Source organism: Syngnathus floridae, chromosome 7 (genome assembly GCF_059516105.1).
Source record: "Syngnathus floridae isolate MCC-2025c chromosome 7, RoL_Sflo_1.0, whole genome shotgun sequence".
Lineage (NCBI taxonomy): Eukaryota > Metazoa > Chordata > Actinopteri > Syngnathiformes > Syngnathidae > Syngnathus > Syngnathus floridae.
This window is the reverse complement of record NC_142419.1, coordinates 17852467-17879635: the sequence shown is the minus strand read 5'-3', so window position 1 is coordinate 17879635 and position 27169 is coordinate 17852467. Positions and strand designations below refer to the sequence as shown.

The window sequence follows — 27169 nt, the reverse complement described above, 5'->3', positions numbered from 1 at the left end:
TTAATGACAGCAATAATAGCATGTTTGAATGCAATATGATAAATAAAAAAATATTTAAATGCTAGAACATAAAATTTTTTTTAAAGTAAAACAGTTTTATTTTGAAAATTAAATACATTAAAAACAAGATTAAAAACATTTTACTGAAATAAAAATGCTAATAAAACAGCTTTTTACGAATAAGATTATGAATAACTCAAAGAAAAGAATCATTCAATCACGCTCTCTTTGCATAATTTCAGTAGTATCATTATCCAATTAACCAAATCATTTCTGTGGGAGTCGTCCCATCACCCTCATCCCACAAACGGACAATATGTGCCAAAGTACATTTGATATTTTTTTTATTGTGACATAAGTGTACACACCATTTTCAGTTCATGGCAAGGGCAAAGACTATTTACAAAATCCAACTACCAGTGCTACTACATCTTTAAAAATATGTATCTCCTCTACTCCCTATAGTACGCAAATCACATTGCAAGTTGATAAAAATAGACTCAATAAAGTTCCAAAGGCGCTATGTACAGTTATTCATTGAAAATAAATTTGTTCATTAACAGACTAAGATTTGCAAGTGTGTGTGACAGGCTCGAAAAATAAGGTTAGGGTTCCTTAAATATAAATAATATCATTTGCTAAAAAGCTATTCCGCGTACAAAACACTATTATTTTTTTGGGGAGTACTCATAGTGTTACAGTAGATCTGCAGCATTTCAAAGTAGTTTGACGGCAGTCGATTGAAATTGGCGTCCAAAAATTCTCATCTAAAATGTCTGCCAGAATCCCCCCCACACACACGCACACAAACACACACTCACATGCACACACACGCACGCTACTAAGTAACACATCCTCCTTTATTACATTTCCCTCCCTCTCAGATACATTCTTTACTGCACAGTAAAAAAATCCACGTGTGTGGAAGATCATTGCACAATTCCCTTTAAGATGAATTGCAAAGCTTTGGTATGTTATTTCCATTTAGCGTGCGGCTGTGCGTCTGGAAAGTATTTACCGCGTTGCCAAGACCAAAAGGGAAAATCTGCCCAGCAATCGGCGTGCCAAGAGGATTTCAGACCGTAATTGCTGTTAAAGGTGCATCAAAAAGTCTTGAGAAAAGATTGTTGGTAATTGTGGACATTTATGCATTTTTAAATGAATTAATGTCATATTGGGATCTTGTGCCATTTAACATTTATTTTGAATAAGTTTGCAAACAAATGCTCCTAAATTTTTGAGGGGAAAAGGGAATTCATTGATTGTATTTTGGAAAAAGGCCGTGACTAAAGATTTGTGCGAATACTTTCCGGGCGCACTTGCCTGTGAATGGCGTGTTAGCAGTGCAAGAAAAGCTGGCGAGCGCGTGGCGGTCACAGGGTGGAGCCCGACACCTTGGCGTCGGGCAGGAAGGCGACGGCGGGTCGGTCGCCCCGCATCCGGCTCATCACGTCGCGCATCTCGCCGTTGAGCTCGGTCAGCTGGGCCGAGACGTCGCTCAGGTCCCGCTTGCAGCCCACCAGAGCCAACGTGCCCGTGCGGCCCAGCGTCTGGTGGCGGAAGTAAATGTTGAGCAGCGTCTGGATCTCGTCTTCCGAGGGGCCGCCGAAGATGTCTTTGGGCCAAGATGTTCTGGAATCAAAAAGATTCTAGTTGAAGGCCAAGCTGTAGTTTTGCTTTGCATGGCTTTTCTGCACCTCACCTGCACTCCCGAATGTAGCAAATGGCCGAGGCAAAGCCGTCGCTCTTGAGAACTTCCAGGATAGCCTGCACGGCCGCCTCGGCCGTGCTGAAGGTGGACGGCTCACCGCACGCTCTTTGGTCATCTTCCACCCACGCCGCTTTGAGGTGGCTCCTCAAGTCGCTCAGCTCTTGGGACATGTTGCTTAGCTACAAAGTTAATGTGGTTGTAAAGCTGTCAATCACGTAATTATAAAACTTGAAATATATGATATTTGAACACAAATGGTGCAGCAATACATGAGGACAGACAAGCGCATTTCCATGATTTTAATTGGGAAAAGTGATGATTTCAACATGATGAGTGGTGTACCTACTTTGGGATGGAAGCTGACTGCGTAGACCTGCTCAACCAGCTTGGTGTACGACTGAAACAGCAGTAAGAGTTGGAAGTGGAGTTTGTAGAGTCTCTGACACAGCTCCAGTTGCTGAACACAAACATTATTTTTTGTCGTCATTTTCATATTCTACTTTTTTTGTCTGCTTTTCTAGGTGTCACTAGTTCTGCAACTAAAACAAGCAAACCCAATCTGAAGCGGCTAAATGTAGCCCTCAAATTTGAAATAATGACTAAGAGAGAGAGAGAAGAAAAAAAAAAAAAAAAAAGCCCGGTCCAACTTACGGCCAGAGATTCCATTTGCTACAAAGCAAGCATGTTGCAGGACAGAAAGACAGCAGTGAGCGAGAAAAGAGAATCAAAGGAGGGCCGGGCGGCGTGCAAGTGGCTTTGCATTTGTACAAATCAGGAAAGATCGTTTTGCTGCCGCGCGAAAATGTGGAAATGGGGGGGGGGCACTCACAGAGCTACGGTGTCGCCGTTCTGGCAAGGCACAAGGGACAGCGGGAGAGCTTGGTTAGTTTGAGGGCAAAAAGTCACACAAGAGACTTTCTCATCTCGTCTGCAAGTCGTGTTTTTTTTTTTTTCACTTGCTAAAAGTGGGCGGGAGCCATCTGGAAGCAGCTTGCCGCCTTTTGGATTGTTCCCAGACATGATGAGAAGGTCTCAAGAGAGGGATTACAGATGGACAGCTTTGGTTACCTTTTGCTCCCGTGCGCTGGCTGTGCTGTCGGGACTTTGGAGAAAGGCGGCCTTACAGCTGCTCAGCCACTTGGAACCAGAAGGTGAAATGGTTGATTGCGACACATCACGAAGGTGGGCTTAGCTGCAACTTTATTTTCCAGCCGTCCTTACCGTGACAGTGGCTTCCTTTTTGCTGTTGTACGTATCCAGATACTCTTGCAGCTCCAGCACACTGAATTTCATTTTCTCCAGGAGGCCGTAGGACATGACCTACGAAGGCAAGGCGTTCGTTGAAAATGGAAGCGTTCGACTCGGGACGAGTCGGAGGACTCACAGTGTCGGCGTCGATAAACAACAAGGGGCACTCGGCGCAGGTGGTCAGCATTTGAGACGACCTGAGGAACTTTGCTCCGAGTCCTTTCAGGCCGTCATTGAGGTAACTCACAGCGTCGGAGGTCAGAGAGCTAAATTTGCTCTGGATGCTCTGCCATGTAGGAGATGGATTCCATCTTAGAATCACTTTACCCAACACTAAACTTTCGATCAAGTAGAGGAGCGATCCGCTCTTGACGGCATACCTGGAAGAGGCAGCAGAAAACGTGGAAGGTGTAGACGGCGCAGGAGCCGTCCGAGTCGGACGCCAGCTGGCTCAGATGCGCCCGCCAGGCTTCCTCGGCGTCGTCGCACGCCGCCGGCTGGAACGCCGCCAGGATGGCGGAGAAGAAGGGCGAGGGGGGCGGCGAAGAGTCCGACTCCAGCGTGCCGTCGTCTCCCTCCTCCTCTGCGAGGCTGAGTGGCCGAGAGGTTAGTCGGCATAAATAAATTTGAAGTCGAGAAAAATCTTCAGATCGGGCGTACCTGGGCAAGCAGCCGTGGATGTCTTTGTAGAAAGGGTGCGTGACTTCCAAAGCGTCACCACAGTCAAAGTCGGGAGGGAGGCAGCTGATGGAGAGCGACGCGTCCTCCTCGTTTGCGTCTTCATCTGCTTGTAAAAACTGCGGGAGACGTTTTCTTTTTAACGCATGTGTCGGCCACACGAAGCAAAGCAGCAAAATGTGAATACAGTGAACCCTCGCCAATTTGCGGTTCGCCGAGAAGAAATCCCAAAAAGCTCGCTCGCAATGTGAATCGTACGACACGTTTGAGCAGCGTGACGCCAATCGAGCGACAAAATTCAACAAAATAAAAAGCAAGTGTGACACGGAAATCATTTTTGTTGGGGTTGAGGGTTCACGGCATCCAACAATGAGATGCACAGCTTTTGCATCACCACTTGGTGGTGCTAAGTGGTTCCACTAACCTTGCCAGGGACACTCCTTGAGGTTTTTGTGGTGCCAATTCAACAGATTTTGAGCCTTTCGTGCCAGTACGGCACATTTTTACTTTTCAATTTGGGGGCCGGCAATGTGTAAACCTTTTTGTAGTCCCCGCATGCCCAAAGAAGAGTTTTTAGTTGCTGCTTATGCCCACCCATTGAAGCAGTAGGTATACACATTGCCTTTGATAGCGGACCAACACCTCCTTAAGATCCCACAATCAATCATCTCTACCACTAAATGAAGCGTTACGATCAAGGCAGCTTTGCAAGTTCATTCCCTCCTAGCATGCAAAAAGAAACGAGAGGAAAAGTCCGAGGAGAACGTCTGAGAAGAACCCAAAGTGTAGAAAACGAGCAAAATACAAAGAGCGTGGCGATTACTTGGCAAAATTGGTAAAAAATTCAAGAATGGAAGAGCGGTAGGAGGTGTTAGTCCCCAGAATCTCAGACACCCTGAAGCCCTTATTCACCCGCTGTTTCGAGTCCTTCGGCAGCTGGAGCTCAAAAGAGGGATTTTTGCCGCCGGGTGGCGTGGAGTTGCAAAAGGAGGGAGAATCCATCTTTTGGATCTCCGTGGTTGGGGGGAGACTGGCGGCCTGCGAAAAGAGACAAGTTGGAGACGCGATGAAAACGGACGCTCAGCTCAGATGTTTGGCCAGAGAGTGCCACATTCCCCAAGTGAGTCTAAGCGGCTCGGACTGACCGCTGACCTGGCACGACTTGCTCGTGCATCAAACGAGACGCTTCGCTTGAAAAGGACGTACCTGGGCGGCCGAGAGGGATTCCTCCTCGGAGAAGTCGTCCGAGTCGTCCTCGCCGGCGAGGACGCGGTTCAGGCTGGGCGTGCTGCCCGACAGTTGGCTCTCCTCCAGGGCGCCGCCCGGGCCGCTCCGGTCCAGGCTGTCGGCCGAGTGGCGACGCACGCCCCAGTTGAAATTGTCCACCGTCTCACCCTGCAGAAAACAAAAGCCACGCTGATATGGAGGCCACGTTAGCGTAACCACACACACTGGGCGAGCCAAGACATGCTCATGGGTCCTCCTTTGAATTTGTTTGATGACACACATGTATGACTTATCCTAGTTTTCAACACACGTGCAAGTCTGTTTCTTCAAACACGAATTAGTGGTTTGGCATGCACACACAACAAAAACAAAACAGCAGCGCGACTTACCAGCAACTCCTGGTAGCACACAAAAACAGAAAAATACAACATTACAACCCACTTAAATCATTTCTGTAGAAATTGTACGTGAACGGCAAACTGAATGTGGAAGGATTCCAATTTGGGAAATCAAAATGTTCTGAAGGGCAGCCGGTGACAACGTGTGCAAAAAATAAATAAAACTCGTTCACAACCGACTCACCTCTCCGTCTTCGAGCTCCACATCCAGGAAGTCAAAATCCCGGAAGACTCGAAACTGCTGCTCCGAGGCGGTGTCGTCCGTTGTGTCGGCTTCTCGGGTTCCGTCTTCGGATGACGCCGGGCTGGGCCGGTGCTCGGCGAGGTCCAGCTCGCCGCAGCTGGAGAAAATCACCTGCCACCGATCCAAAAAAGAAAAAAGTTAACGACGTGGACGAGAAGATGGGTGCGTTGCATCGTAGCTTTACCGAAGTGTTCTTTGTGAGACCCACTTTCTGCCCGCACAAAGACAGAACATGGACAAGTTTCTCTCTGGTTCTTTTCTGCAGACAAAAACAGGAGAAACTTTAAACGAGGCTTTTGTCCCGAGCTGAAAAAAAAAAACAATGACAAGGTGACATGATCACATCTGGGAAAAAGATATACCGTCAATTACAAGCACTTGGGAAATTTCTATATTTTTTAATATATATTATTATTATTACTATATTGTATTTTTTGTTCATAATTGTTGGTCTAGTGCAAATTTATAGCTGTGCTAAATATCACATGGCCCTTCCGCCGTGCGCCGGTTTCCTGGAGGTGGCGGTAATGCCTGGAAGTGTTAACAATGACCCAAAAAATTGTGCACTAAAATTGCCCTTTTTTTCCTCAGCCCATCCCGAACACCTTTTATCGAACATTAGCTCATAAAAACAGCTTTGCGAAAGAAAAAGCCAGAAAAGGTTCCAGCGTTGAGAAAGTCAACTCGATTGAGCATAATGACCTGAGAAGATTGAGGCCTCTTCCAACTGACCGGCACCAGGACGTTGTTGGACGTGGAGCCCAGAGAGCTGGATGAGGAGGAGGTGCTGCGGGTCACCGCCGCGATGCGACTCTTGCCGTCGCGGCCCGGGGAGGCGCGCAGGTCGTCGTGGCGCCGACCAATCACTGGCGTCTGACACAAACGCGGTCGTGTAAGTACGGGAGACAAAAAGTCGGCTAGGCACTCGAGTCAAAGAATGTTCTTGTAGTTTGAGGCTTAGCGTCTCAGTGCTGCACACTGTTGGCAAGGAATCCCACACAAAAGACAGGCAGTCATGATGTGACATCACTTCCTACCATTCATGCGCTACACAAATAGCTCTGTTTTCAGTTCCCATACACACACACACACACACACGTCATTGCCTCTTTTTTTTTTCCACGCACGCTGCCGCCTATTTATGATGTTTACCTTTTCAGCTAGGATAATCTCAAGGGGTTGGGTCGAGGGGAACGTAAGGAAAGGGTGGGGGTAAAATGTTTCCACTTTTTTCAAGACACCATTTGACACCCACCACACCCTGCTTGCTAGAGGGACAGCTTTTCCACGTGTGAAAAGAAAGATTGCGTACTAAGACGAAGGTCGTTCACCTCGGATATGTCAAAGTGGAAATCCAGCGTTTTCCCAGGCAAGGCCTTGGACGAGCGCTCCCACACGCGGCTGATGTCCTCGTAGGAGAGGTCGCCGGAAGGCTGCGCCAGACTGGCCGAGCGACTCACCACCAGCTTGAGGATGTTCAGCGCTTCCCTCCAGTGGGCCGTCTGCACACGGGTGGGTACATACATCATCACGCTTGGCTCGTGTCATTTCACAGAGTCTATTTTTAGAGACGGGGGCGTTCCGGGAAGCCCGGGCCAGACCGCCGTGGCTCTCGACAGGAGTTCGGGCGTGTCTACAAATGTACTGAGCTGACACCAGATGGATGACCTTTTGGATTGCAGCCCCATCCACAGACATTTGGCTCCAAAACTACGGCGGTGAGGGCCTCACCTGAGCAAATTTCTCTATGGTCCTGAGCACTTCCATGTTGAAAGGTTTGGCTTGAATGCCACTCAGGTCCATGTGACTCAGCAGACTGTAGATGATTTGTAAAATGGTCTGCTGCATACTGGGGAGACCTTTCTCCAGCAGCTGTGGAACAACAACAATTTTCAAGAAGAAGAAGAAGAAGAAGCCATTTCGGCCGACAACAACAACGAATGGGCAAACCTCCGCCATGTAGGTGACCAGGCTGAGCGCGATGTCCGAGAAGGCCTCGTGCAGGTACCTGCACACCACGTTGACCCAGGAGAAGCAGTTGCGGGTGTACGAGCGCGTCTTGTAAAGCGTCATGACGTGGGCCAGGTTGGAGAGCTTGTCGTTCTTCTCCTCCAGGCACACCTACACACACACACAGAGTATGAGAGCAACAAAGTGAAAAGCGGCCGCTGCTTCGAGAGGAAAGGATGCACAAAACCTGTGCGATCCTTTCGGCGACTTCCTGACAGAAGAGCGTGGGGCCGTCGAAATTCTGCACAAGGTGCGGGAGCAGGCAGAGGACGTTCAAGGGGAAACCTAAAGGGGAAAACAAACATGGTCACATTGAACTTTGTGGAGCACTCTGATTCCCCCGTCGGACGGATGCAGGTGAGGTACCGATAGCTTGCGAGGTGTCCACCACGGACACCCGCGAAACGGGCGTGAGCTGCCAGAAGAGCTTGAGCGTGAGGTCGACGGTGGCAGCCGACGTGAAGCCCTTGAGCAGCAGCTGCTGGAGCCCCGTGAAGCTGCTCCACTGCAGCTGCTCCTGCAGCTTCTCCAGCCTGTCGCGGTTCTCCCGCTTGTCCAGCGACATGTGGCCCAGCAGCTTGTCCAGCAGCCTCAGCGACATCTGGTACTCAAACTCAAAGTCGGACTCCATCAGCGACACGGCCGCCCAGAAGACGGTGGCCAGCAGGTTGCCGGGGTGGTTGACGTTGGCCGGGTCCGAGACGTTGTCCTTGGACGACGGCGGGCTGCGGGTTTTGCCCGCCGGGAGCTGCTGCTCGCACGCTTGGATACGGTCCAGTGTGGCGCTGCGAGGCGGGTCCGACCACCTGTCCGACCACCTGTCCGCTTCGCCGAACTTCTTAGGCACGGAGGAGCTCCTCTGATGTCGGCTGCGCTCTTCCCCGCGGATGTTGAGCTGGCCCGTGCTCTTCCTGTTGGACATCAGGTTCAGCGTGGTGAGGAGATCCGGAGATGAGGCTCTGGAATCAAAGGTCGCCTTAATGACCAACTTGTGCGTGTACTGTCCCGCATTTGGCTTCATCACAAAATTTGGTGTCCCACATCCATGATGTCAGCGAACCAACCTGGTCAAGACGGCCACCAGCTCGTTATTCTTGAGGCACTCGGCCAAGTTGTCCACCACAGACTCCAGCGTGAGTAAAACTTCCATCACGTAGCCCTGCAAGATGACTCAATTCACAAAAAGTCGCCGATAGCAAAACTACGTACCGATACCACAAAGACCTAAATCAACCATGAAATTAGAGGCTATTTTCTATTCTAGCAATTTCTAGTTTCTGCTCGTCCGGCCGATACGGTTTCATGCGTACGCTGACCTGCACCTCCTCTCCGTGTTCCCCGACGACCTCCACCAGCCGGGAGAGCAAGTCGGAGACGGCGTGCGCGTAGACGGGCTGGCGCAATGCTCGGAACACTTGGAAGGAGCGTCCGGCGTAGTGACGTGAAGAACTGCACAGGGCCGTGTGCAGGGCCACGTCGCTCAGCTGCCGCTCCAGCTGAGAGTCTACAACGGGGTCGGAATACATCCAAATGATGGATCGCACGCGAGGGCACCTCCGCGTGCGAGGCTTACCGGGTTCTTTGAGCACGGACACGACGTGGCGCAAGAGGTTTGTCAGCTGGACTGTACTTTTGGAAACGTGATTCTTGGGTGAGATGTCTTCGTGGCACCACAGGGGCCCGCATGCTCTGCGAAACAACAGGCAACTTGCAGTCTCCACCACTAGATGGTGCTGAATTTATATGCTTAAGAGCTCCAGGGAAGGATCTTTTCTTCTTCTAAATATAGCACATTTGTCAGCATGTGCATTTAATGGTCATCAGTGGTACCTGGTGGTTAAAAACTCAATGAGCTTGCCGGTCTTCTCGTCGGCGTTGGCGGGGGCCGCCGGCTCGTCCGAGATCTCGGGCAGGTTGCCGGCGCTCTCCCCCAAGCTCAGACTGGATGACGTGGAGGAGGAACTTAGGCCGGAGTCCGGCACGGGAGACGCCTGAGCCTCCCTCAGAAAGTCCAAAGCTCCTGGGACACAACAGAGGAAATGGCGCACTGATAGGATCTGTCAAACTGCACGCACAGTACATTTGCCGGCTGGCCGGCTGGCCGGGCCGGCCGGGAAGGGAAGGGAAGGAAGGGGAAGCTGCGTAATGATGTAATTATGTACTACCGTGCTGTGTTATTGTATCAAACATCTACTTTTAGCAACGTAAACACTCTAGAAAATTGACGATAAGAAAAAAGTAGTGGGAAGTGAGTCTGATCCTGTCAATGTTTTTTTTAAATATTTATATTCCGCTTTAAAACAATTTGTCAAAAAATATCACTCATAAATCTATTTCTGGATCATCCGCCAGACTGTAAAAAATATGCTGTAAGTCAACATATATAGACAGACGTGCACTTGGTACATCTTGGACTTTGGAGCTGCCATCTTGAAATTTGATGTCTTTGGAGATTTCAAGAGTAAATGTCGATTCTCGTATGGGCATTTTAAGGAATCTGCTCCACTACAAGTACAGTGTGCCACCTCTGGGAAAAAAAATAAAACGCCCTTGTAGAAGCCCGCGTAGCCAAAGCAGCACATTGGAGCTTTGACAGATGGCTCCACTTGGGGTAAAAATAGCCACGTGGAATGCTTTAATCAAGAACTTTGAAGTCCCCCGTGCTCCATATTGCTTTTGGAACCCACGCCAAAAATGCTCTCCTCAGATAAGAGACTTATCTACAAGCATCCTGACAGGAATGTAAGCCATTTGACTTTTTTTTTTTTTCCCTCTCCTACCTGATGTCATGAACTCGGGCTGAAAGGCGGGCTGGCGAGTGAGGGTCTTGGCCCCGTTGAGCCGGCGCGTCCACAGCAGCACCGAAGCGACGGCCTGGAAGTTGCGGCGGCAGGACAGCGCCATGAGCAGGTGGAGGAGGAGATGCTTGCAGTGCTCATGTACCTCCTGACGGTAGTGGTCCATGCCTGAGGTTGAGAGGAAAGCCACAATACAACTGACGAACAACTTAAAAATACACACGAGTTATTCGAAACACTTGGTTGGGGTTTCTAAACGGGTATCCGTACCCAAAAATAAGGCGTGCAGCAGCAACGGGAGGTGCAAGGCCCAGTCTTCCCTCACGCTGTGGTCCACCACCATCTCTGTCATGAAGATGACTGCTATATTACACCTGAGAGGGGGAAAGAAAAAAAAATGGCTGTAAGGGACCCCGCAGGAACTTTCCTCTCAACCTCGTTGAAGTACAGACCTGTGTAGAGGTCCTCTCGGGGTGAGGGTCTCGGGCAGGAAGTCCACCAGAGGAGCCCAGCAGCCGCCGTTGAGAGGCATGGGGAGAGGATGGGGATGGTTGCTTTCAAGCACGGCCATCAACCAGTCAGCATAAGGGGGAAGAGGTTCACCTGTGAAGAGACAATGGCATCAAAACAAAAAGATTCAACTGTACTTCTGCATGATCAATGACACCACGCCCGTTCCTCTCTTTTCATCCTTCCGGCCTGCTCTCGCCAGACGCTGCTGGAATGATTGCACTTACACTTGTCTTCATCGTACGATCCTCCCGAGCTGTTGCTGTAGCGAGATTCCAGGCGGTGGTGAGCTTGCATCACATGGCTAAGCCTGATGATGGAGAGACATCACTTTCTTCAGCACGAAAATCACGATAATCAGGATCATTGGGCCGCATTTGTGATTTCACCTCTCTTCGTTGTCCTTTGACTTGCGTTCATCTGCATCTGTGAAGCTCTCCTGTCCTGCCACCACAGTATTGGTGCTGGATGTGGTTCCTGGCCAAGGAGTCCAAAGGTAAACATGTTTGCCTGGCGTCGCTCAGGTGTTTTGTCAGTACCTGACGCCGTGTTGCCGACGGGCTTGCTGGTGGCCGTGAAGCGATAGAAGGGCGGGCTGTCGCAGTGCTGCACCACCGGGTTGACCGGGTCTGTCTGCTGCAACTCCAAAACCAACTCTTGCATGGTTTGCATGGTGTTGTTCCGACAGAGGTAGATCACCACCTTCTTGATCTGAGCAGATAAAAGCATATTCTTTTTCCAGACCCCATCAACCAGATGGATGTAAATAAATCGGATTTGTCTTACGAATGGCAGGAGGGAGGTGTCGCTGCTGACGCCGCATAGGCTGATGAGAAACTGCAGCGCCGTTCGCAGGTTGTGAGTCCACTTTTCGTTGCACACCAAAGCATTCCAGGCATTTTCCATTTCGGATCCTGGTAAATCATCTCCATACTGCCCAAATGGAATTAAAAAAAATCAACACTGTCACTTGGTCTGAGTCAAGTGTTGGTGGACTTTTGCTTGAGTGTATCTGGAGATTTTTTAATTATTTTTTTTAACCATACTACCCGCTTCCTTGACCTAAATCTTTTTATTTGGCCATCTAAAACCTAGCTTGACTACAGTTTTTTTAATCCGGTCTTTCTGAATGGCAACTTTTCAGGCATTACGTTTGGATCTGGAATGTATCACCCGCGATAAACAGGGGGGAGTCTGTTATGACAACCGCAAGATGAATGTACCTTGGCGGTCATGTACATGAGGTTGTTGAGCACCATGGACGTGGCTTGCAAGGAGCCCCAGCCGGTGCCGCTCAGATGTTGCTGGGCGGAGGCGCGCCCTCTCGTAAAGGTGTCGTAGTCGGAGGAAGACGGCGCGGAGGTCGGGAGCGGCTGGCCGCTATCTACCAGCTCGATGTTGCTGAGCCAGGGTAGGAGATAAGTCAGCATGATCTGCCTCCCGTTGGGGTGGGTCGTCGGGAACCTCTGGCTAACCTCTGGAGCAAACACATAAATATATCGTCAGGGGAACAGAGCGAGCTGCAGGGCAAAGACTTTCTACGCCAACCTGAAAAAAGAGGGAGGGTGAGTTCGGGGTACATTCTGGCCAAGTGGCCGGAGAGCTGAGGGAGGGAGAGGCTGTAGAGGGGCGGCAACGGCGCGTGAGTGCCGTGAAGGACGCCGTTGGGCTTCCGCCCAGCCAACTTCTTGGAGTACACCAGCAGCCTGGCCTCGAGAATCTGCTCCAAAACGGGAGAAGGAGAAAGCGTATGCGTGATGCAAACGTTTAGCTGAGGACTTGCGTGTCTTTCTCGCACCTGCATCAGTTGCATGGAGATCTCGTTCATCTCTCTGTCGGCGTCGGACGCCTTGAAGAGAACGAGGTTGAGCAGCGGCACCAAATCGCTTGGGTAGTTTCTGCAAGTCATTCAAATGTCACTTTTTAGAAGCAGCTCATCCATTTTATCCGTAACAAGAATTCTTGGACACATTTGTGGATGAGTGTGGTCACAAATAATTCAAATAATGCTTTGCTTTGCTTTGTACCTGCTGCCACACACTGCCGCGATGGCTTTGAAGCAACCCGAGGCCAGCCGGTAGGAGCCCGTGTAGCAGCGATCCACGGCCCAGTTGAAGAGGTTGACCTGCTCGGCGTTGAGCTCCAGGAGCAGGACGACCACCTCGCATCCCAGCTGGTGGACCTGAGTCCAGAGGAGAGACGTGTCACATGAACATTTGCCTCCAACAATTTCCTCGGCTCCTACTGCTGTGCCGTGTACCCGCTGGTCTTGGCAGGCTAGGATGTTGTCCAGCCACTTGTAGAGGTAGCCGTCCGGGGAGAGGCCCACGTTGTCGAAGACCGGGCCGCAGCACAACACGGCAGACATGGCCTGCGGGGACCCCGAAAAATAGTCAGCCCGTGTTTGTGCAAAAAAACATTTTGCTTCTCGGGTTTTGACCTTCAAGGCGCAGTACTGGTAGCGTGTGATCTGGTGATTCCTGTCACTGTAGCGCTCCAAGGGAGTGAACATGATGCTGAAGGGCCCCGCCCACTGACTGAAGAGGATGAAGAGATGATGTCGGAGGCTCTGCTGCGGAAACAGGAAGCGCCTGTAGTGCACTGAGGAGGGGGAAACAAGACTTATTTGTCGTCTGCTTTCATTAGCAAAGTATTTAAGCATCCGAAACACGTAAGCGCAAAAATCATCAAGTTGAATCGGTGCTTCTATTTTTACCAGGCTTGTTTTTGTCACCATGTGTACTTTCACTTTCATACAGAGTCAGACAGGAAATGGAAATGTTGCAGACTACCTGGCACACACTGTATGAGGTTGGCCACCATGGCGCTGAAGTGAATTCGAATGTCCTTGAGGATCTCGGCGTCTTTGTCGTTCTCGCCTTCCAGGAGCGTTCGCGTCAGGTCCACGTACTCCAGGAAGAGGGCGCCCAGGGCCAGAGTGTCGCGCTCCAGAGCCCCGTTTGTACTAAGAAGTTGGTATGGCAAGAATAAAAAAAAAAAAAAAATCCAGCTAGGCCGCTTGTGTTTTTAAGATTCCGATCCATGAAGGATAGCAACCTGTCACTGATGACGCCCGCGTCTGCCAGCAGCTCAAAGATGCGTAACAGTTGAAGTCGCAGAAGGTCCCGGCGTTCACGACGCTTCTTGTTCTATACAAATAATCGGGGGGACCTTTACGTTCCATCTGAATCATCTCTTGTCATTGAAATGAATTCAAATGCCAATAATCCATCCCTGTCTCCAAAAATAAAATCATTTAAGTATGAAACGTGTGATAAACAGACAATAAAGCTGCCTTGCCTTGAGTTAACATGATAGAAATATGTATAGTGGTGTTTTTAGTTGGCTCTGCTGGAAATCAAAGGAACCAACCTCAGGTCTTCTTTCCAGTGCTTCCTTCATGAGCGGATGCAGCTCCTCCACAAGTTCCCTGAGGCCAGACAGACAACATCAGTCATGCTGTCAATCAAACAGCTACTACCAACTGCAATTAACCTTAAAAAAAAATCAATTTTTAGAAAGCTGCTGTGATCTGCGACTGACCTGAAGGCCAGGGAGTTGGTGCGGCCAAAGCCCAGAACTAAGGCCTCGGTCAGCTCCGCGCTCTCCGACCGCATGAGGGGAACCAACTGCTTGAGGAGCCAAGCCACGGATGGGCAGCCTGGGATGACCTGAGCCATTAAACAAGGTTTGATTTTCAGGCTCCTGTTCCGGTCCACGTAAGCGATCCCTCCGCATCTGATCGGGCAAGTGGTATCTCTTACCTTGTCGCAGCCGGCGGCGCTTTCGGGCGTGGCCGCGGTCATCTCGGATGTCGACGCTCTCAGGTGACCGGCGCTCATCACGCTGGGCTTGGCCACCCCGAAGCAAAGGATCAAGTAGTTCCTCCACAGGGTCACGTAGTTGTCCGCGCTGCCCAAGGAGCTGCCCGTCTTCTTTGCGTTGGCCGGGTTACTGGAAATTCATTTATGAGTTTGATATCAGATAGCCGCAGTCCAATAAAACAATCAGGGAAGCATCTCGAGTGGCTTGCCGTCTCAGCACATCCTGTGTACATAAAGACGATGGATGGACTCTCACTTGGGATCGATCAGCGGCATGAGCATCTGCGCTCGAGCGAAGGCGTAAGGCCACCCGTAGCCCAGAGCGGCGGGGCAGTGCTTGGGCAGGTGCTCCTGTCTCAGCAGGCTGTACAGGCACAGCACCCACGGCTCCTTCACCGACTGCGCCAAAATCCACACGTGCGACGGGCTGTTGATGTCGTAGTGGCTGCTGACCAGCCGGGCGTTCCACTCGACGAGCCCCTGGAGGTCGGCTTGGGGGCCGGCGTATGTGTTGGCCTGGAGAAGAAAGGCACGTTGATAAAATAAAAAATACAATAAGGTGGGAAATGATAGCAGAGCGGCTCATTTGAAAGCCTCGCCCAACTTACCGCATCAGAGACGACAACGTTGACGAAGCTGTCGACGATGACGGGGCCGAGCTGGTCCATGACCTCGATGACCGCTTTATCGTCGTCCTGCGGAAGACAACGCGAGGCTCGGAACTGGACGGCAAAGCACGCTCCGTCGTCTCGCCGCCTCACCTCAGACTGCCCGAGCGCGGCAAAGAGGCCGCGGATCTCCCTGAGGACGGCGACGGCGAGCCTTCGAGTGCTGAGCTGGCAGGAGCAGAGCAGCACGAGGGCCAGACCCTCCACGGCGTGCAAGACGGCGGCGTGGGGGCCGCGCTCAGCCGCCGTCTTCACATTGGAGCTCGTCTGCGGCGGCTTACGGATGACAAAAACAAAACCAAGTTGAGCAAGTCATAAGTCATACAGGCCTAAAGCGACATAAAAATACTGTAATACTATTTGATTAGCGAAACACAGCAAGGATTTACGCACCTCGGCAGTGTGCACCTTCGCCGCGTCGTAGCTCCTCCCCGCCGCCACCACTTTCCACTGGGCGAGCAGCTGGAGCAGCAGCTTGAGCGAGGCGTCCAACAGCCCCCGCTGGCTATCGTGGACCTCGCGCAGCACGAAGCCGGCCAACCCGAACAGCACGTCGTCCCGCCAGTCCGAGAAGTCCACCAACAGACTTTGCAAAGAGTTCTGAGCGATGAGTCGGAGCTCGTCGTCCATGTGAATCGTCAGTCTAGCCGATGAAGAAAAGACGTTTTTAGAAGGGAGAGACTTAGGACACGATGGGACTGACTGGGAGTTAAAAACAACGTAGCACGTAGCATGTGGATCATCTCACCGGGAGAGCAGGTCTATGAGCTCCGTCTTTGTCAGCCCGTCGGGCATCAAGCGAGGAATGGCTGCCACGCACGTCCTGAACAGATCAATCTTGGCCTTCCTTTCACCCCTGCAACACATTTGGTGGACATTTAAATGGAGCATCAAAGTAAGTGTCATAAATCTACGTATCATTTGTTCGTCCGTACGTGATCATGTCCTCAGGCTCTTTGTTGAACATCTGAGCGTTGGTCATCATCATGCAGCGTCCCACCTCTTTGTCCAAGTGTCTCAGGATGTTGTCAAAGGCCTTTCGCACGGGGTAGTAATACTGCGACATGCCTGAAGGAGGGCAAACGCAATACTACTTTGACTTCTGGGCTGGAAAATGTGTCGATCAAAAAAGAAACGATTTTTGCGACTCGCTCACCGATGACTTTGGCCTCCTCCACCGTGAGCGTTTTGCTCAGGTAGGTCTTCTTCACTCGTAGCGTGTTCCCTGAAGGTAAAGTGCACCCGGTGTTGGGCATGGGAGGCTCGCCGTCCTTCTGCTGAAGTCGATCGGCCACCACCAGGAAGGCTCTCAGACCGATATTCATTCTCTACGCACACGGGACCATTTATTTGTTCACAGCCGGACGGTTATTATGCGCTAAGCGTGTCGCTTACCTCTGGATTAAGACTGAAGGCTTTTGCGGGTTTCGCCACACACAGGAGATCAAAAATAATTTCTTTCATGGCAAAATCAAGTCTTTCCTGTCATGAAATAAAAGATACGGTTAACGGGATGCTGGGGTTACCGTCAGACAGGTGTGTGTGTGCTCACCTGTGCGATAAACTGGATGATTTTCACAAAGATGTTGAGAGGCATGTCTCTGGGCACCACGCTGCGGGATCCTTTGGGGAAAAGCGTGCCCACGATCGTGTTGAGGCGACTGCGGACAGAGACAAAAAAAATCTCATTGACCGAGCTATAACGATAAACACCTCGATGACGATGCAAATGATGCTCACCCTTGCGTGGCAGTGTTGCTCTCGCATTTGATCCTGATCATGTAGACCCAAAGCAGGCGATAGAGAGACTCCAGCGCCACGCGAGCCATCTTGGGGTCTCGACTCTGCGAGGCAAAGAGAGTGGAGAATGGCGACACGCCGTTCCTTCCGCCCATCGCATTAGACACGGCAGACGTTACCTTGAGATTGGAGAGGCAGTTGTTGAGGAAGATGTGCCACCTGTTGAGGAAGAACTGCTTCTGGCTGACGCACAGCAGGCAGGCCACCAGCGGGTAAAAAGCCTGCGGTGAAGCAAATTGTGAGTTCCACCGATAGACACACAATTGTGTCGCCGACCGCCGTCAACTCACCAACGAATGCTTCTTTCTGGTCGACAGCTCCAGGCTTGTGTCGTACAAGCTGTCCACAAAGTTCCTCAGGCAGGGAACGTTCACCTCATTCTTCACCGCCTGCGACAAGGACAAATGTTTTTTGTTTTGGTTTCCACGAGAGCCTTTGAATCAACTTAAGTCAAGGGGGGGAATCGCTTACTGCTGCAACAGGAACCAAAATTTCAACAAAGAGCCCGGCCAAGGCGTGCTTGATGTCCTTGTCCTTAACCTCCAGGAAGTATCGGGCGCATTCCTGCAAAGAAGACATGTACAACATTGAACTTGAGGGACTTTATGGTTCAGGTTGGCTGCCAAATGTCCAGGCAGCAAGTGCGACATCTCCTTTACCTGCATGAACTGGAAGGAAGCTTCAAAATCCTCAACGGGGTACATCTTAATTCGAAAGAACTTCAGCCCCATGATGAGGCTAATGGTACTCTGGACTACATATGGACTCTGCTCTTTCTGCCGCAGCTCCTTCAGCTCCGTCATGAACTTCTTCTTCACGGCGGGAAACCTGAGGACATTTCCATTGTATGTGATCGGCACTTCCTGGGTGACTTAAAGCATGGCACCATCCTAGGGAGACTCTCCGTGCTATTTGAGGAGGTGTGCCTTCTAAAAATATCACCCCGCCCCCTCCTTCTCCTCCAACTTCCAGTCGGGGAGTCTGCGCTGTAAAGATGAGCTCTCAAATTGAGCCAGAGATGGCATTCTTTAGGCGGACTATTTATAGCCGCTAAGGACTCATACGAGCGCCACTCGCGACGGCCGGCTGCACTAGTGACAAAATTCTGCAACTTGTCTTTGTTAGAATAAACTATTTATCCTGACACGCAAACATGGTGTGAGGAACAACATTGACTTGTTGGCCGTTTGGGGTTCATGAAATGTTCTTGAGCGGCTCAACTCTGGCTCTATTTTAAGAGCTTTGTTCCGTGCTGGGGTGATCTGAAAACAGCAACTGGACACACACGGATTTCCAGCCCTAGTTTGGTGCGAGGGGGTAAACTGTCCAAAGTTGAGAGGTCCGGACACACGTTCCAGTCTCCTGAACTGGAGCCGCCGTGGCACAGAACTCGAAAAAGGCGAACACACTCACTTGGATTGAGCCACTACTCCGATGACCTCAGCGTAAAGGTCGGCCACAGTGTGCATGTTGCCAGTGTTGGGACCGTGATATCTGTCGAAGCAAGAAAAGAAAATGGAAATTAAGCTAAAGTGACCGAGAAACCTTCAAGGAAAAGTCAAAGGCTTTACCCTTCTTTGTAGCGAAAGTGCTTAAAGGCTAAGGTGATGATCTCGTTGACCGAGCCGTCGAGTACGGGGTGCAGCGGCATCTGGGGAGTCATCAGGAGACACAAGAACATATAACAGAGAACAATTAAGATGTGGGATATAAAAATATCATCTTCTTTTAATACTTAGCATTGTTGTCATAGTAAAAGCAGACTTGAGCTTGCTAGCTAAAAAAAGCTAGCATCTTTAGCATGGTTAGATTTGGATGTTGCTCAATGTGGCAACAAATTGTTCCTTTTATCCAAGTTGTATGTTTAGTTTAACGTGTAGCCTGTGATCCCAGACAAAATGAAATTGCTAATGTTGACAACGTTTGAGCCGATGACCGTGTGTGTATTTGTATCTGGACGTCACCTGCTTCAGCACTTCTATGAGCGCGAGGGAGAAGATGAAGTCGATTGCCAGATCCCTCCTTTCAAGTAAATAATCCCTCTGCTGCTCATCGCTGGAACAGACACAGAGGGGCATTGACGACGAGCTAACGGCGCAGCATGTGGTGCTTGGTGTCATGTCTCAAACCCACTTTCTGGACTTGGCGTTGGCTCTCGGCCGGTACTCGCGCAGCTCCTCCTCCAGGCCGTTTTGCCGTTTGTACCAATCGAAGAGCGTGCGCAGGATGGAGGGAAGGCAGTACTCGGCCAAGGAGCTCATGGTGCTTATCAACTGCGGCGAGAAGACAGAGATAGCCATCAGCCAGCGCCTTCCTGACTTGAATGGATGATAATCAGCAGAACAACTTGAGCAAAAACTCTTGCTTGCTTTAATGATATGAAATTGTCAGACCCAGCAACGATCCAAAACCCATTTGATGAGCTGTGGCTCCAAACGTTTCACACACAGGCCCAATACAAACGTGATGATTTGTGAATGAGGCCTTGAGTGTTTGGATTACAAGCATAGGGTGGGCTAACTTAAGAAGGTGCCCGTAAGCGTCAGCTTTAGGCGGGAGGCCTGGGGGAAAGGAAGGAACGGGCGGGTCCAGAATGCACAGGAAGGGAGGGGAGAACACAAGCCAGGCCTTCATTCAGCACCGGGCCTGCCTGGAGAAGAATCTGGGCTCTGTGCACAAATTGGGCTTCACGCAGCAGCACAAAGGCGGCGCTGTGGTCCACCGTGAAAGGAGGCTCTCTGCACAAACGTACGACGGCCGGGCACACCCACGCTGACACGCCTCGGACCGGCGCCGGGGCTCAAGGTAAACGCGCCTCGCCCGCCGCTGGCTCACAAACACTTTTTGTTGGGATGCGGCCCAATGAGCCTTTTCGGGTATCATCCCAAATGCGAGTCGGTGCTTTAAAGGGCACACGCAGCGGGGACGGAACATTTCCAGGAAGAGTGGAAAAGACCCGATTAAAACATTTGTCATGGCCCACGTTAATACTTTAAACCACGAGGGTGACAAAAAAAGAGCCACTTTGTTGGTTTTAAAGAAATGGATGTCACAAGGAAAAATGATTGAACCACTGCTTACTTGGTCAAACTGAGGATCTTCACCTCTCTGAAGAGACTTTGTCAACGGCTTTTCCTGGAAAAAAACCCAAAATTTTACTCTCTGAAACTGAAAGTCTACCACAAAAGGTACATTAAAGCATCAACGTGTGCATCTTGTCTCTTTTTTTTAACCTGTGCTATACATTTGTTTAGTTTGGAGGCATCTCACATGAAGATGCTGGAGATTTACGAGGGCGGCAGTCAGATGACTTACCAGCGGCTCCGCCATGATGACGCGGATCTTGCGCTCCGACACGGTGGCGAAGGCGGAGAAGAGGCTCTTCAGCACGTACTCTCCCGGTTTGCTCTCCGGGTCCACGCTGATGGGCACGGAGATGGTCGGGCCCTTCTCCCCTTGAGGACTGCAGACCGGCGGGAGGGGCGGCTTGTTGTAGCCATTGCCCACGGGCGAGGCTGAAGAGACAACACACCAAGAAGGGCAATGATGATCACTTTGCGCGAGGTTTGAACATTTAATTCAGTGATTCTTTCGCCTACCACTAGAGAGAGCCTGCATGCCACGAGCACACGCCGATTATAGGAAATTCAGTGCTCATCTGTCAAAGTGTTTCACAAACTTCATTGAACAAGGGCACGTGTTTTCCGTTTGAAAGATCTCATGGCATGTCACCAAACAAAAATGTCACAAAAAGACAAAATAATGATGATCTCACAAAGACAAACACCATGATGATGAGCCACAGGAAGGCGTGACTTCTTCTGTTGTCTTCGAGTGGATGATCATTTGGCAATAAATGATTCAGCTTTCGAAGACTCCGAAGACACAAACACTCTCTCTAGGATGGACTTGTTTACCAAAAGTTTTAAGGCTCTCTAAAAGACGACTATTTGGTGAATAAATTCATAAGAAGAAACAGTGCTAAGTAGCGGGCTGGTAGCTAATGAGAGTTGAGAAGTTGACCCCAAAAATGGACATGAAAATTCCCAGCGTGGGGAACATTCCTGACGCACGCTGACCAAAGGGCAGCGACTTTTGCTTTCCTACGGCGACGCCGTGCAAGGAAATGAACGCCTCATGGGCACCAGCTGCTGTTTTCATTTCCTACCAAAGTGACGTGAGAGGGCAGCCAAAGATCTCACGCATGTGACCGAGAGTATCGTGTTACGATGGCGACTGACGCCTTTGATTACGTAAAAAAAAAAAAAAAAAAAAACAATAACAAGAGCTAACATACAAGTTACCCCAAATGAAAGCTGATACAAAACCTGTGGCAACTAAACTAAATATTACTCTTGGATATAAGTACAGCACGGACGTGTCAATTGCTTGTTTTTTTGGTCACTTGACACAAGTGATGGCATTTATTAAGATTGATCGTTTTATCACAGAGGATAAAGAATATACGCCTTATTTTGGTGATTATTAATTGCAGTTTTTTTACACTAAGCAACTTTCTTACATTATTTTTGGACTGTCACAATTTACACATTTCTTTGTTTGTGTTGGTCCATCACTGATAAATACTCATGAGTCATAATACTAACAAATATTTGAATGGCAAAAACTGGTTTCTTCACACGTCTTCTGGTAAATGTTTGCAGCTTTCAAAGTCTGGCAGCTCTAAACTGGCCGTGTTCTTCTGGTCATGGAGGAATGAGCACCATGCACGACCTCTGTCAGCACCTACCCAGGCCCTTGATGAAGCTGATGACGCTGGCCTTGCTCCAGCACATGGCCGTCGCGTCCATGGTAGGGGAGCCGGGATCCAGGGTGGTAGCCCCCCAAAAAAGTCTCCCCTATGGAAACCTGCCAATGTCCATGTTCCGTGTGTACTCCCGAGGGATAGTTTCCATGGTAGGTGTGCGGACAGACTGGGCAGTAGAGCGCACAAAACTCATGTGTGGCTCTCCTTCCCCGAGGGTCTGAGTTTGGCTTCCCCCTCGGGTCTTGTGACCAGCCCGCGCCGCCTTCCAGGAGTGAAGGTCAAGCGGGAATTTTTAGCCCTGGCAAAGCGTGGCTATGCTACGCCGGCATAGCTGTGTGACTATAATTATCCCCGCAGAAAAAGAAGAGGGGGGGGGGGGGGCGGGGCACTCGACTGACATGACACTCACCCCATCAGACATCAAGATGGCAGGCGCAATTGCGCGTGAAGCCGTCTCAGACATGAGAGCGGCGCACAAGGGGGCTTGCGGAGACATGACATCATGGACGCCCGTGCTGAAAACAAACCGAGCGTGGGCCACTCCCCTGACGACCGCACAATCAAGTCAAGTCTCTCACTGAGGCCGCATTAGAGGAAGAGTTGCAGAAAGGCCTTTATGAGTGGATTGGAGGCCTAGACCGCAATGTCCTGGGTTGCCGCGGACCTGATTTGTTATTAGCACCCGCGCCCGCACGCCTGCTAATAAACACACACAGTGTTCCTACAATAGAATTCAAGGCTATTAAAAACGTGTGCGTCAGGTTGCGTCAGCAGCAGGGAAACTATGCCAGGAGCTTTATGATGTTAAGTTTTTACGCCAAGGGGAGTAAAAAATAAAATAAAAATGGAATCAAACGGACACCACCCTTGTTACCGGAAGAGGCTCACTGACTCACGTTCCATAGCGAAATGGAAACAAAGGACCAAATCATTAAAGGGCGCATTCAACGTTTCAATTGTGATGCCATGACATCATTTTTATAAACTAAATAGTGAATAGCTCTTTTTTTGTACCGGAAATATTCATTTTATTTGGACATCTTGCATCATTTTGTTCCATGGCAATATAAGTCACATGTCTATAGAACGTTGATGGACAGGCATTAACAGTCCATTAGTTGCCATGTGATTATGCAACATTTCTGTCGAAGGTGTTGCGTCACATTCAAGGACTTTGTCGCGCTTCCGTCCATTTGCCGCCACTTCAAAAAACAGCAGACAAACAGTAGCCGGCCGATCTGCTCCCCGTGTGGCCCCCGCTGAACCAAGGCAGTTTGGCTGCAGGTGAAGCTCCGCTAATCCTATTAGTGCGTCCTGCCGCTTAGCGAGAGCGCTTTAGAGCATGTGAGAACTCTGCAGACGCCGCGTAAACACGGCCGAGCAGAAGCAGCGGCAAAAGTATATGAGACCAGATGCTGAATCATTGCATACGCTCTGGCGCAAACATCCCAGAGCCACCGAGGCCGTATTGCCGCCGACCATCAGACTCCAATTTAAGGCCTACGTCCGTCTTGACACACACACACTCATGAAACGCCATCACACACCACTGAAACGAAGAAAAGTAGAATGATGAGAGTCAGGGATTCCGTCATAGGGACTTGATGGACAACTTCTCGGAGGAGGATGCGTTACTGTGGCGACGCTGTTGCTAGGGGACGGCCAAATGGAAGTTGCATTTGACAGAAAATAGCTGAGCTAGAGAAAAAAATGGACACGGATGTCAAATTGAAGGCCCGCAAGCCACATCCAGCCCTCCAAGCAGAAGCTTGCCACAATTTGGTGAAAACCAAGGGCTGGTAACTTTTGTAATATGACAGGTGCCCACTGAGAGTTAAATGCAGAAGAGGCCAAGCTGCTACTCACAAGCGCTCCAAGACTTGAGCAGCGATTTGATGCTGATCTCAAAGAAGCCCGAGTCCTGCTGGCTGGTCATGATGGGTCCAGCGCGGTCGCCGGCCCTTCCTGCGGAGACCTTGACCGTCCTCTGACGTCCTCCGGCTCGTGCAACTTCCTCGCCGTTCCCTCCGCTAGCCTCCGCTTAGCATCTCCAGGAGGACGGTCGGTGGGCGGGATTGTCAGCTGCCTTTAAATAACTGCGTGCGGAGGCCGGGAGCAATCCTCTTAGCCGGCGTGCAGTTAATAATAACTGCACTTACGCTGCCTCATGATGAGGACCGTGATGATAACGGCGATGATGATGACGACGAGTGCCTTACACTCATCTGTCGTAAATGGAGAAGAACTACGGATGCATCTGTGAAAGTGCATTCGAGGGATCGGGGGAGCCGGCCGCAAGGATTAGCGGTGCTTAGGCCAACTTTGAGTGTTGCCTTTTAGCCCCTGCATGGACTGAGCGTGCTTGTCAAAGGAACATGCGGTCACTTGATGTTTGTTTTTCGCTTTGTGTCCCGAGCCACAAAAGAGCTTCAGATGCTCTGCCATAGAAGTGACAAAATTCTGCCAGAATATGTCAACTTCTGCACAGGCAAATGCTAATCCAAGTTATGAAATATGATGCATGACTTTGCAAGAAAAGACACAAAGTGAAAGCCTCCCATGAGCACTTTTGTCATCTGTACGTAACCTAACACGTTATTATGGCTCCAAACATGTTGTCTGATGAAGAAGGGAAAGAAAACCGTCTCAACGTTGAAAATGTTTGCCATGCAAATCAAGCAAATGGCCTCAAGGAAAGGCTGCTTTTACCCGCTTATGTAATTTGGTGTTTAATAAGGCAACATGGAAATGGGTGTGGTGCTGCTTGAGAAAGTAAGTTGACAAAAAAAGAAATATCAATTTGACATGGGCTTTGATAATGTAACTAAAGTTGCCATCCCGATAAATGAGCGGGCCTCATTAAGACGTTATTAAGAGCATTATCGAGCGCCGATGAAGGTGAGGAATGCCAGCTATGTCTATCTCCGCGCTACCTACTCCCCCCTCGGCCCCCAAGGGCCCCTTCACATCTTGGGACCTTCGCTCCTTCAATACTGGACGGGTCATTCCACAACCGGAGAACATACACATGGTGCTTTTGCAAAAAAGCCAGGTAGAGGAGAGAAAGATAAGCCATTTACATGACTCAGCAGAAATGATAAAGCTAATTGGGCAAGGCTATTTTTTTTTTTTAATAACATGTATGCTTGAGCAAAAATGCCAAGATGCCAAGTCACTCTAACATTATTACAGTAATCCCTTCAGAAACAAGTGGCCGTATTTACAAGTTTTTCCAACAATGACATTTGCACGTGACAAGTACATGGCCTTGAATGGCCTTTTGCGAACGCACGATGCAAAACACCACAGGCGAGGCCGGCTAGCAATTTGCACCCCTGTGATGTTGTCATCACGAATGTGTGAACTCAAAGAGTGAGGCAGCGGGCAGAAGCACACACTGTTTATCCTCTGCAAAGAGTTACGAAAACAAATTCAAAAAACCCACAATCAATTCTACTTCCTCAATTGTGGAGTGACCCCAGCTCCCTTTCGATATTGAAGTGGTTGGCAAATCCACTCAAGGAGTGTGTGTGCCCTTTCCAGCCAAGAAACGGGACTGCACCTACTTTCAAGGATGGTGGGCCTCTTCTTTTGCCGGATCTTCTTGAACTTGCCTCGAAAGTCCCGTGGCGGGAAGGCATCCAAATTGGCAAGGCTCCCCGGGGCCGTCGGGACTCCCTCATCCGGCGGCGGACACTCCGGCCCCATCTCGGCCTCTGAGCTCGTGATGGCAGGTGGCGAGCCGCGGCTCACTTCCATCCTTCTTCCATGCGAGGAGGAGGATACGTTGCCTACTTCTTCTTTCCTTGCACTTGACGATAAGGAGCCCCGTCCGTCTGACTGTCTGCTCGTCTCCTCTCTCGCTGCCTGCTCATGTGTGCTAACCTCACCACTTGTCAGGGCAGTTGAGCTAGTTACAGCTCACCCCCCACCCCCCCTAAAAAGAAAGTCATGAATTGGACAGGTATTAAGTTACTTGGACAGCCCCTCCTCTCTTTGGGGCTAAAAGGCGAGGAGAGAAGAAGTCATGACTAAGAAAGAGGGAGGGACAGAGAAGCAGAGCAACATCCCCGCCTAGTGCGTGCGCATGTGTGTGTGTGTGCGTGTGTGTGTGCATGCCCACCAGGCATTCCTGAGTACATATCCTGTATTTGTCTTGCGCTATTTGACTGGTGGAATCGTGCACACCCCCCGTTGGCGTGGTGCTGTTTATTTGCAAACCAAATGCAAAAATACGCGTAACACCAACTCACTGCAACTAAAAATACAAACTCGACTACGAGTAAACTAAAACTAAAAAAATATTTTAAAAAAACTGACGCAATGACTTCTTTGGAGGGGCTAAAAATTAATCAAGTTAGAATAAGTTAAAAATGTTAATTATTGACATTCACGGCAGCAATGTTAAATGGACGCATGGATCAAACTAAGTAAAAAAAGGGATGGAGTTTGTTTAAAAAATAAAATAATGCACTGAAAATAAAATATTCATCCAAAGAACCAAAGCAAGTGGCGTTGATCTTGGAGTGTAAACTCCAAAGAAATCAACAGTCAAAAGGTGTGTGAAGACATTGTCCAATTTTTCCTGGTGTGACCTACATCAGTCCGTGAGTGTGTGAAGGCGTATTCCTGTTTTCACAGTGACAACATGGAACAAGTGGCCTTCACACACAGCACGCTCCATCTTGCAACATTCTCACAGAGTTACAGCATTGCATTTTAAAATAAAAATAATACTAACACTGGGTTTCTTCAATCATAGTTTTGTTTTTCAGGTAACAGCCCAAAAGCCAAATATATTGCATGAGCATTTGCTGTTTCTGAGGCTTTGTGTATTTACTCTTAATTGTCAAATAGGAAAAAGCATCCCGGACACACTCTCCCTTGTGTCAACAAAGAAATTCATCCTGCGATGAAAATTCACAGTAACAGTCTCCCCTCTAGCGGTCAAGACATGTATGACAGCAATGACACAAACGGACTGACTTTTTTTCCTCTCCAGCCAAGTTAATTAAGTTAGGGCTGCTGTTATAAAATGAGCACGTTATTAGATTGTGATATTATTAGGTACTTGAGTAATCTTAGTAAACTTAACATCTCTCTTGTACATTTTACAAACACTGTACATTTTCTTCACCGCATGTGACTTTTATTTAATGCCTACTTTTGTAAACAGCTACACGTACTTTCATTTGAAACCAAATTCCCCAATATACTAGCAGCTCAGTTATTTTTTTTTTTTTGGGGGGGGGTCAAACACTGAACCGGCCCTCCCTCTGAGGTCC

General features: G+C 49.6%; 1 protein-coding gene and 1 long non-coding RNA gene across 7 annotated transcripts; one reads left to right on the top strand and one right to left on the bottom strand.

Moving 5' to 3' along the window:
- Nucleotides 1-327: 327 nt before the first annotated feature.
- Nucleotides 328-25940, bottom strand: LOC148395777 (protein furry homolog). 5 transcript variants are annotated; one of them, XM_088380867.1, is made up of 62 exons: nt 25451-25888; nt 20432-20631; nt 20198-20251; nt 19250-19389; nt 19081-19171; nt 18688-18767; nt 18530-18610; nt 17776-17944; nt 17588-17680; nt 17407-17505; nt 17236-17337; nt 17057-17160; nt 16869-16977; nt 16712-16798; nt 16473-16644; nt 16252-16384; nt 16065-16172; nt 15710-15959; nt 15410-15592; nt 15257-15343; nt 14905-15164; nt 14589-14778; nt 14368-14495; nt 14197-14254; nt 13882-13973; nt 13617-13789; nt 13265-13425; nt 13085-13195; nt 12852-13006; nt 12623-12722; nt 12373-12544; nt 12048-12301; nt 11611-11757; nt 11364-11535; nt 11214-11301; nt 11052-11134; nt 10767-10917; nt 10585-10688; nt 10297-10482; nt 9347-9536; nt 9090-9205; nt 8833-9020; nt 8581-8675; nt 7883-8475; nt 7704-7801; nt 7457-7627; nt 7238-7378; nt 6838-7008; nt 6209-6379; nt 5691-5765; nt 5447-5617; nt 4844-5032; nt 4550-4675; nt 3620-3756; nt 3340-3550; nt 3096-3245; nt 2933-3031; nt 2780-2848; nt 2363-2380; nt 2058-2168; nt 1703-1890; nt 328-1632 (listed from the first exon to the last, which is right to left on the bottom strand). In XM_088380867.1, the coding sequence occupies exons 1-62, from the start codon at nt 25641-25643 to the stop codon at nt 1374-1376; spliced, it is 9057 nt and encodes a 3018-aa protein (XP_088236993.1). In that variant the 5' UTR covers nt 25644-25888; the 3' UTR covers nt 328-1373. The 5 variants fall into 5 exon arrangements, 4 of the variants coding, with proteins under 4 accessions (XP_088236993.1, XP_088236992.1, XP_088236990.1 ...); XM_088380866.1 differs by lacking the exon at nt 2363-2380 and having other exon boundaries at nt 17057-17337; nt 25451-25887; XM_088380864.1 differs by lacking the exon at nt 2363-2380 and having other exon boundaries at nt 8833-9205; nt 17057-17337.
- Nucleotides 19767-21984, top strand: LOC148395778 (uncharacterized). 2 transcript variants are annotated; one of them, XR_015859440.1, is made up of 3 exons: nt 19767-19921; nt 20371-20680; nt 21781-21984. It is a non-coding gene; the product is annotated as an uncharacterized LOC148395778 (long non-coding RNA). The 2 variants fall into 2 exon arrangements; XR_015859439.1 differs by lacking the exon at nt 21781-21984 and having other exon boundaries at nt 20371-21484.
- Nucleotides 25941-27169: the final 1229 nt, after the last annotated feature.

Excerpts from the sequence above, each read along its gene's own strand:
- LOC148395777 (XM_088380864.1), bottom strand. The coding sequence starts at position 25,643 with ATGGAAGTGAGCCGCGGCTCGCCACCTGCCATCACGAGCTCAGAGGCC. Across the intron at positions 19,390-20,197 it reads AAGATCCTCAGTTTGACCAA|TTGATAAGCACCATGAGCTC; the intron begins GTAAGCAGTGGT and ends TTCTCGCCGCAG. Across the intron at positions 3,032-3,095 it reads TGTTTATCGACGCCGACACT|GTCATGTCCTACGGCCTCCT; the intron begins GTGAGTCCTCCG and ends TTGCCTTCGTAG.